We start from the raw sequence: 10,668 nt of genomic DNA, 5'->3' as shown, positions 1-10,668 counted from the left end.
ATTTGACAGGCGGAAGTAGCGACGTAAAGAAACGAGAGAATTCGTTTTAGCGGAGTTTACTTGACATAAAACACCAAATGTAACGTAAGGCCGTTGAACCACACGTTGAGGAAAGATATGACTTAATGTATTTCATACGTGAGTATATGAAAGTTTGTTTTTATCATTTCATATGTGTGTTTTCCGTCGGCTGTGTTTCTGTAGCTTGCTAGCTTGACTCCTTCGCTTGTCAGCGTTCAGTGCGTTAGCTCAGACGAGCAACACACACGTCTAATATCTGGCTAGTCATGATAACTAGCTAAATGCTGATTTGACAGGTAAGTTACGCCAGGTGACATTTGCGGCACGCTTTACCGAAAGCCGCTTTACGAACATGTGGTAGTGCCGTCGTCAACACGGTTTCTGTTACTGGGCTCCAGCCATTGGAGCACAGCGTCGCCCCAGTGAGCAGCTCCGAGACGATGGGAGGAAAAAGCTATAGCTTGCTGCCTATCTGAGAGACTATGAGGTATATTTAAAGCGATTTTTTAGACATACATGCAAATAAAATACTTTGTTAGACATGCATGCAAATGAAGGGACAAAATTTAGTGCACACATTGCAACAGTCAGCAGTCTTTGCAAGAGAAAGGGCTTACTCCACATCAGTGCTATAAGAAAATGTATTGGACGTTGTTGTTGTTGCTTTTTTATCTTGGTGTATACCATTACATACTATTACAAAGATCATCGACTAATGTATCCCTCCATCCGTGATCCATGACTACATTACTGTCGAAAAAATCCATCAAAGCAATGGTGAAAGTATGTGAATTTGTAGCTAACATGTACTCAAAATCTATAATTCTACAGCAACATAACATTGATGTAGGCCTATTTGAATTGTTTGCTACATTTTAGTAATGTAGGAAATGCAACTTTCTGAAGCACTGAATACTTATGAAGCCATTGTGTTTGAAATGGCTCAATGGTTCACTGTAAAAAAAACAAAAACTTTTACTGCTTTCATTTTTATTTTGTTCTATAAAGCTTCTGTTATAAAACCAGAACGTTTTTTCCATTTCCTAATTTTACTTGCAGCTGAGGCCAGCATTAGGGAGACGACTTCTCGTCCGTACGTCATCCAGATGAGGCATGCTGGAAGTATGCAGCCCATGTATAGAAGAGATGCTGGAGTCTGGCACCAAACAAGAAGTCTTCTCTACAAGAATCTGCTCATCAAATGGAGGACCAAGCAACAGAGTCTTCAGGTGCTTAGTTTGCAGCAGACCGACATGAATCTGTTCACTTTCATTTAGCTTGTCTGCCTGTCGTTCTGTTGCTGTGTTTGACATTTTATTGCCTACAAATTGTCATGCAGCAAAGTCATTATTTACAGTGCTCAGCATAAGTGAATACACCCATGCTAAAGTTGACTAAAAAGAGGAATAAAAAAAACATCTTTTGGAAATTGATCTTAATGCCTTAATTAAAAAAAGAGGAAAAATCCAATCTTTAAGGACACCAATTTGTTTTGTGAATGAATAATGTATCGTAAATAAATAAATGTTCTTCCTCAAAATACAGGGGGAATAAGTCAGTCCACCCCTATGTTAAATTCCCATAGAGGCAGGCAGAGTTTTATTTTTAAAGGCCAGTTATTTCATGGATCCAGGATACTATGCATCCTGATAAAGTTCCCTTGGTCCCCACATCATCACATACCCTTCACCATACCCCCACATCATCACATACCCTTCACCATACCCCCACATCATCACATACCCTTCACCATACCCCCACATCATCACATACCCTTCACCATACCCCCACATCATCACATACCCTTCACCATACCCCCACATCATCACATCCCCTTCACCATACCCCCACATCATCACATCCCCTTCACCATACCCCCACATCATCACATACCCTTCACCATACCCCCACATCATCACATACCCTTCACCATACCTAGAGATTGGCATGGTTTGATTTCAGTTAGTCTAATAGCTGGTTTGATTTGCATTGATTTTATGGAAAGTACCCCTTGCCAATGAAGAAGGTGAAGGTGAAGGGTATGTGATGATGTGGGGAATTTTAATAATTAAGGCATTAAGATCAATTTCCAAAAGATGATTTTTTTTTTTTATTCCTCTTTTTAGTCAACTTTAGCATTATATTATTATTCACTTAAGCTGAGCACTGTAGTTTGTGCTATAGAGCAATAATAGTAGGTGTAGAAGGAAAAAGGCTTGTAGTGTGTGTGTGTGTGTGTGTGGATAGCTAACAACAGCTTGTGCGGTTGTTAAAATGAGAACCTAATGCCGGTAATTTATGATATAATGATAGATTAACTCATTTTTATTTCTTCATGTTACTCGCTTACATTTATTTACTGTATATATATATATATATATATATCTGTCAATTTATTGAAACAGCCCTTGGTCTCTGTTAATTCTCTAACTCTGTTTTACCCTTCACAGTTAAAGTAGGAAAGAAATATGTGTTGGAAGGTTAGTTTATCTGGTGATGCGCTGTTATCTTGCATTCCACGCACCTTTTCTCAAGGTTAGCACGCTGCCTTTGTCCATATTATGTCTGGATGTCTGAGAGAGAGAGAGAGAGAGAGAGAGAGCTCTGTTGTTATTCCAGGAAAACCTCAGCTAGAGTTAATAAGTCTGATAATGTGGTCATTTCTTTTTACGCCTGTGGCTGCTCCAGTGCAACAAAAAATAACAGAACCCAAACCTCTTGCCCTTGGTAAAGGACTCGTGAATAAATACACAAAATACATTTAGATTCGGGCATTAAATAAAAGACATGGCTTGTGCGTCCTCTCCGTTCCAATCTCTTTTGTTTGTCTGACCATGCATTTTTCATTTGGCTTGAAGTTGCACTGATGCATTTTTAATGTCTCTGTGTATCAACTTTACTTTCGAGAGGTAGCGCCGAGGGATCTCCTGCAGCTTCCTCAACAGCTGTTAGAAAGTCCAGTATTTTCCCGGAGCTGCAGTGCGATCAGTGTGGCTTGTTTACTTCATACCAGAGATGCCAACTGTTTGTCACTGGCTGCTTGAGCTCAGGTGACCGTTTATCCTGCGTTACTCTAAATCAAATTCATACTTTTATGCACTGTTCTTCTGGAACTGGAGAACAGATGGCGGCTTTGTTGGTTTGTAAGGAGAACCTATGATGTTTGGAGCATGAAGTGTTTACTACATGGGATTTGAATTCTATTGTGCACATAGATAATCCCAGGTGAACCAAATCTAATCGAGTTCTCCCAGTGGAACCCTGTCAACTGCAAGCCTTAAAATAGCTCTTGGTCAAAACATTTTTAAAAGCCTGACAAGCTCTGGAATCAGCTCTTGACGTGCCAATGGCTCCCAATTTATTGTTTAGTTGACTGTGTTGCACAAGGTCAAGCTGTAGCATGTTGTTTATGGATCAGAGGAGAGAAAGAGTGGCTCTTCGCCATTAGAGCTCCGAACACAGGCAGGCACTATTTTTTTTTTGTGATTTAACAATTTTTCTTTTTTTTTTTTAAACTAAGTACAAAACATAAAACTAGCAACATGGACAAATCCCCCCCGCCCCATCCCTACCCACCCAGACAAAAATCAAGAAAAGATGACACAGTAACTACAATGTTCCCGTACAATCAACGAAATAGACCATAAACCTTGCTCGATGGTGTTTTAAGCCCCCAACGTCGACTTCAAGGCACCTAACCCTTTTATGTGGAGATAGATTGGGATAGATTTTTTTTTGTATTGCGACGCCGGGGCATTTATTTTCATAACTCTATATATATATTTAGGGCAGGTGTGGAGGTGACCTTTTATTTAAAGTTCTCCTGCTGTCCGTTCTTTTAACCTGCCTTTTAATATCTGGCCTTCTTTTAAACAGATTTTTTTTATATAACCGAACTTGGCTTTTTAAGGAGGTTTTAAAGTATTTTAATTACACCAGTGGTCACCTTGTGCGTCTTAGGCGACGTTGGGGGCTTAAAACACCAAACACCATAAACCTTAATCAAAGTAAACCTATGTAGAAATGACAACACCGTGAGCCCATCATACCTGTCTCTCCCCAGCACAAAGCTTCTTAGGATTCCTCCAGAAAGCTCAGCTACTTTCCCCATTTTCTAGTCTAGACATCAATTCAATTTTATTTATAGTATTAAATCATAACAAGAGTTATCTCGAGACACTTTACAGATAGAGTAGGTCTAGACCACACTCTGTAGTTTACGAAGCCCCAACTATTACAGTGGTTGCCTCAAGAGCAAGCATTAACAGTAGCTAGTGCGACAGTGGTGAGGAAAAACTCCCTTTTTTGTTAGGAAGAAACCTCGGACAGACCCAGACTCTTGGTAGGCGGTGTCTGACGGCACCGGTTGGGGGTGTGATGAATGGTGGCAATAATAGTCATAATAAAGATAGTGGAACAGTGACCACAATGGTAGTCGTAGTAGTTCATGTCATAGTAGGGCACAGCAGGGCGTTACGGGGTGTAGTGTGGCACAGCAGCCTGGGTGGATGTGGTTGGACGCAGCAGGACGCAGTCGGACACTGCGGGGAATCGCAGAGCGTAGCAGGGTGTAGTAGGTCCATAGCGTCAGCTGCACCCAAGACCCCGGTCTAGGTGCCACCCTATTCCAAGGCGATATTCTGGGTGAAGAAGAAACATAGGGACTCCGGGGAGAAAACTTCCCAGAGCTAGGTTAGTAACAGGCATTTCTGGGACTAAGATGCACACAAAAGGAGACAAGTGAAAAGAGAGAAGAGAGAGCAGCTCATTGTGTCCTTGGAAGGAAGGAACTTCCCCAGCAGCAGTCTGGAGTTATAATAGCATAACTAAGAGAGGCAGGCTAAAGAGAGGGGCCCTGGACCGGGCTCATACTCTCTCCTGCCGGAACGGGCTTGTACTTCCTGCCTCCCTCTACTCTACTCTACTACGCTGCAACTCCTCACTCCCTAACTATAAGCTTTATCAAAGATGATGGTTTTCAGTTTATTCTTAAATGTGGTGACAGTGTCTGTCCCCCGAACTCAAATTGGGAGCTGGTTCCACAGGAGAGGAGCCTGGTAGCTGAAGGCTGTGGCTCCCATTCTACTTTTTAGAGACTCTAGGAACCACAAGTAGCTCTGAGTTCTGGGAGCGTAGTGTTCTAGTGGGACAATAAGGTACTAAGAGCTCTTCTAGATATGATGGTGCTTGACCATTTAGTGCTTTGTAGGTCAGGAGAAGGATTTTAAATTCAATCCTGGATTTTACAGGAAGCCAATGGAGAGAAGCTAATACAGAAGAAATGTGATCTCTTTTGTTAGTTCTTGTCAGAACACGTGCTGCAGCTGGAGGGTCTTGAGGGACTTATTTGAGCATCCTGATCCAATCTGGCAAACCGTTTATATAACATTTTTTCAAATGGTTCCACCCTAGCCATCCCACAAGCCCACTCATGATTTGACAGCACCCCTTCATTCTTCCATCCTCCTAAAATAATCTGTCTGGCTGTCATTAAACTAGTCTGGACCCAGCTTCTTACTGTATGTGCTTATCCATCCCGTTTAGGACTGACCCATCTCACAGAAGAAATAATCTCGGGCTGAATGGAACCTGGGTGCCTGCAATCCAACATAGTTATCATGTATCCCCCCTCCAAAATTCCTTGACTTCATCACAGTACACAGGCACTATTAAAGGTTTATTACTAGGAAATGAAAATAAGGCATTTACGTGTGGATCCATGTTCTAAGCCTCAGCTTTGGGTAGTGACCAAATCCAACTGGGAGGAGATGCCATATGACAGACACAGAATATGTTGAAGATATATTACATATTCCATCGCCCCTGGGATGTCAGGGTTTTCTCATCAGTTGTTCCTTTTGTGTGTCTGTCTTTGCAGGAACTGATCCTGCCTCTGCTACTGTTGGGTCTCCTGGTGCTCATCAGCACCCTGAATCCTCATGTTTATTATGGAGGCATCAGCACTATGGAGCTGGAGCGTGAGGACCACTTCTTCAAGGGCCTGGGCTACACACCCATCACTAACATCACCAACCACATCATGGAAGAGGTGGCCCAGGAGATGCGTAAGTGTCTGAGAATCCTCTCATCCTTTAAATTCGCACCTACAGTACAAGACACCTACCCTGGAAATCCAGAGTTCTCGCGAGAGCACAATTTGAATTTGCTCAGCGAGTCACTCTGGCATTCAGTAATGATGCTCATTAACTATGCCCTTGTAGCCGAGCTGCACCAATCACATCGGTGTATCTGATATAGGCTATAATATAAGATAAGATAGATAAGAAGCTGTTATTGCCATTACTGTATATTACAATTAGGGCTGAACGATTTGGGGAAAAAATCGAATTGCGATTCTGGATTTACAGAATTGTTGGATCCTTGTATGTTATAGAGTGTGGTCTAGACCTACTCTATCTGTAAAGTGTCTCGAGATAACTCTTGTTATGATTTGATACTATAAATAAAATTGAATTGAATTCCCAGATATTGCAATTCGATTTGCGATTTAAAAAAAAAAAAAAAGCTAGCTACATATTGCACCTTCTACCACCTAAATAAATGAAAAATACACTGAAAATATGAATTTGTTCTTAAAACAATCTGTGATATGTAACATTATTGCAGCATGTATGTAATGAAAAAAACAGTAAATATAAAAATGAAAAGAGGAATACAAAATGTTGAACCAAATGTTACACCAAACATTCAACTAAATATTTCAGTCGATTATTCGCAGTCTTCACGATTAGCTAATCGCATTCTTTTAAATCGCAATTTCGATTTGAAAGGGTTAATCGTTCACCCCTAATTACAATGAATAAGTACAACAAAATTGCGAATGCCCCTCCCAGCGGTGCTTAAAAGATAATGCATTGCAATCATAGCTATACTGTAACATAAAAACAACATATATTCAAAAACCAACCGTAATCCTAAAACAAGGGCAGGTAGTTTGTGATAATCAAATAAATTGCATCCTTCTAAACACACTTTTTATTCTCTCTCGTGTTTTCAGACCTCCAGGATCACCTGGAGATGTTTGCCAGCGAAGAGGACCTGGAGAATGCCAGTCTGTATGAGCCTTCCAGCTACGTCGGTGTTGTGTTCACGGACAGCGCTGCCACGTCGTACAGGCTACGCTTCCCCTACAACCAGCTGCCCTTACCCAGCGATTACACAGAATCTATTGGTAAGGTCGAACGGGATTTTCTTTGTTTTGCCTTCTTCTTTGAACTACAAAGACAAGACATTTGCTCAGTTTGAACATTAAATATCTTGTCTTTGTAGCGTATTCAATTGAATATAGGTTGAAAAGGATTTGCAAATCATTGTACTCTGTTTTTTATTTCTGTTTTACACAACGTCCCAACTTCATTGCAATGGCGGTTTGTATATACGTAAATATTTTTCCTGAAAAGTTTTCAGTCCTCCCTCTATTTAAGCATATTCTGAAGAGTTTATTTGAAATGGATTTGGTTTCTTTGTATGCCACCAGTGAACAGACTGCATGCTCTATGATTGCAAAGCAAAACCAAATTTTTAGAATTTTTTACACATTATGATTGAAATACAGAATTACGTTAACCTTCACATACACTACACACTGCCTAGGAGGACCACGCCGACTTATTGGGACTTTGTCTTATTCAGCGTATCCCCCAGAGTTAGATAAGTCCATACATACCCTTCTCATCTCCGTGCGTGTTGTAACTCTGTCTGACGCACCCACCGCTAGCCTAGCTTAGCCCAGATCCTGGAGGTAACCGGCTCCATCTAGCCTACTGCTCCCAATAAGTGACAAAATAACACCAACATGTTCCTATTTACATGTTGTGATTTGTATAGTCACAGCAAGTGACAAATAACAAGGTCACATGAGACAGACATTTTCTAACCGTATACAAACTGGGAACTATATTCTCAGAAGGCGGAGCACTACTACTTGGGCGGAGTGATTTGAGATTTGAGAAGGCCCGTGGTGAGGAGCAGAGAGTAACAACAGTGCTTTTCAGGTGTTGCGCTAATCACTCTGTAGGTAATCGGTTATCAATAAGTTGATATGTAAGGAATAATGTCCACGTCAGGTGTCATTGAGTTGGCAGTTGGGGGATAAGTTGTGTGTATTGAATGATATGCCTGTGTGAGGGAACACAGAGCTGAAATATAAACAGTTTGTCATTTATATCTGGCACACACATAAATGTTGTTGTCGTTGTGTTTGTTCTCCTCTAGCCAACTGTTTCACCAGCTCGGTGAACTGCAGAGCAGCTAATTACTGGTACTCTGGCTTCATCCGCCTCCAGTCTCTGATCGATGCAGCTATCATCCAGGTGAGACGGGCCGGAGATCAGCACAATGCTCCCCAGTCTGAACCAACTCGACCTTTAAGAGGCAACAAAGATGCAGTGCGAATGTTGTTTAGAATAACTTGTTAAGGCCGAGATGATATGCTTCTGTCCCGATTTTGATTCTTTCACGACACGTCGGTGCCGATTGGATTTGTGTTGTGATTCTCATTTATTGCGATTCTAGAAGTATTGCGATTCGATAGTATTGAGTATTGCGATTTTCTTTTCCTTCTTTAACACAAACAAAAGTTGAATAATACACTTCTAGAGACAATATATCAGGAGACATTTCTAAAAACAAATTGTTTTTTAAGAAGAATGCACATCACATGTCAGTCAGTCAGTCTGACATTTATTTTATTTACATCTTTACATTTATTACTGCTTCCGGTCTGTTTTGCTGAAAATGGATATGATGTAGTCGCCATCAGCGGTACCGCATAAACAGAAAAATATTCAGGTGAATCATTGGTAAAAAAAAAAAAAAACATTGATTATTGGGAAAAAAATTGATTTTAAAAATCATCACGATACATGCCTGAATCGATCGAATCGGTTTCTTTAAACATTTTATGCGTGTTGTTTTGTGCAGTAATCCATTTAATATCATTTCACAGAGAATCTGAACATATTTAAGAACAAATACATATAGGGTGTGTCATCTATAGTTTATTTCAAGATGGCAAAAGTAGGCTGCTCGGTTATAAAATAAATAAATCAATCAATCATAATCACCATTAGTTGGTCAATTCTGAAATCACGATTATTGAACTTATTTAATTACTCATTGACTTTTGGAAAGATGTTGCATTTACAACAGTTTAAAGCTATAGTGCGTAGTTTCTGTCGCCCCCATGAGGAATTCCAAGTAATGACAACAAAACTGTCGGCGCGTCCACATGATACAAGTCTTCCGTGACCGAACACCCCCTCCTCCCCCTCTTTCACGCAGTTGCTAGTAGCCAAGGAGGACACGGAGGATTAAAAAAACATGATGGACTCCTCAGACGCCAAAATCTTCTGAACATAGTCATACTGAGAAATCCAGAGAGAGTTGTGTGGAGCTGATAGTCTTAATTAGCTTTGTAGCAACTCATTTGGCCATGGCTTGAATGTAACGGGCGTTCATAAATATCACAAAGTTACACACTAAAGCAGCAACACCTTGAACTGTGACATTTCCCTTCCTACTTTTCCCGTTGAACTTTTTGAATTCCCCTTAAAATAAATAATACAAAAAATATAAAATATAATCAAATGTTGGCTGAGTGAGTTCAGCCATTAGGAGGGGCGAAGGTGCACGTGTCATTCAGAACACAAGACATAATAAGAGTTCACTTGCAAAACGTCACGTGCAAAATAATAGTTTTTCTCCATTACATTGCTTTTGTGATTGTTAGGAGCCAAAATCGAACTTGCGATCAAAATTCGATTAATTCCACAGCCCTAGTTCAAGTACGGTCCGATCTAATGCAGTGCTGAAAGGATAAGGTGGTTATTTGGTTTGTAAAATAGAAAGAAATGTTGAGAAATGAATCTATAGTGAAGATAGTCATTACTTCCAGTCCTAGTTTGAGTCTAACGATCCATCTGTTGTGTACAGATGCAGACGAAGCGTTCAGTGTGGAGCGAGATGGACCTGAAGGTCGTAATGATGGGTCAGCCGGGCTCGGTGGAGGTGCAGAAATTCCCCCACGCCCTCATCTCCATCTACCTGGTCCTGGCCTTCACGCCCTTCGTCACCTTCCTCATCGTCAACGTGGCAGCGGAGAAGGAGCATCGCCTCAAAGACACCATGACCATGATGGGGCTCTACAACACGTCTTTCTGGTGGGTGACAAACGCGCGTTGGTCGCTGTACAGTGTTTCCTTTAGGACTTTTTTTTAGCAGTGGGGGCAGGTCTGTCCGAACAAGCAGCGCGGGCATCGCTGTTCAGAATCCCATCTATCTTCCAAAATGTAACGCTTGTATTCCAAACGAATTGAGCTTGAAGCTGCATGGCATTTTGTCTGGTTTACCTGGGTGCTGTGTCCAGTGTGACTTAACGTTAGATCCGCAATACGGAAACTAATCGACATGTGAATAGAGACGCATTTACAGGGGGGGGGGTAGACGGCCTATAATCTGGCTCAAATGAATACGGACAGCCATCCAATTATAACGACCTCATCCACATTGTCCAAATCATTTAGATATTGAGCCATTACATTGAAAATCTTTTAGATAACAGGAGCCTATGATTTACTGTAGCCATCCTAACAACACACTACCTGAACGCCTTTTTCTAGTCTCCCG

The 10,668-nt window shown here is 41.1% G+C and overlaps 1 protein-coding gene across 3 annotated transcripts in view; it reads left to right on the top strand.

Moving 5' to 3' along the window:
• The first annotated feature begins 5 nt into the window (after positions 1 to 5).
• Positions 6 to 10,668, top strand: part of abca5 (ATP-binding cassette, sub-family A (ABC1), member 5) — a 42,987-nt gene continuing 32,324 nt past the window's right edge. For 2 of the 3 annotated variants that reach the window (XM_031315888.2, XM_035997385.1), the window contains exons 1-6: positions 6 to 138; positions 1,081 to 1,250; positions 5,900 to 6,086; positions 7,040 to 7,213; positions 8,257 to 8,354; positions 9,976 to 10,202. In XM_031315888.2, coding sequence (XP_031171748.1) covers positions 126 to 138; positions 1,081 to 1,250; positions 5,900 to 6,086; positions 7,040 to 7,213; positions 8,257 to 8,354; positions 9,976 to 10,202 — 869 coding nt within the window. In that variant the 5' untranslated portion in view covers positions 6 to 125. Of the gene's footprint in view, positions 139 to 421; positions 509 to 1,080; positions 1,251 to 5,899; positions 6,087 to 7,039; positions 7,214 to 8,256; positions 8,355 to 9,975; positions 10,203 to 10,668 lie in introns of those variants that run through there. The other variant, XM_035997386.1, reaches the window with a different exon arrangement.

The sequence above is a fragment of the Sander lucioperca genome, chromosome 22, assembly GCF_008315115.2.
Source record: "Sander lucioperca isolate FBNREF2018 chromosome 22, SLUC_FBN_1.2, whole genome shotgun sequence".
NCBI classification, from domain to species: Eukaryota; Metazoa; Chordata; class Actinopteri; order Perciformes; family Percidae; genus Sander; species Sander lucioperca.
The sequence above is the reverse complement of the archived record's forward strand: the minus strand, read 5'-3'. Positions and strand labels throughout refer to the sequence as shown.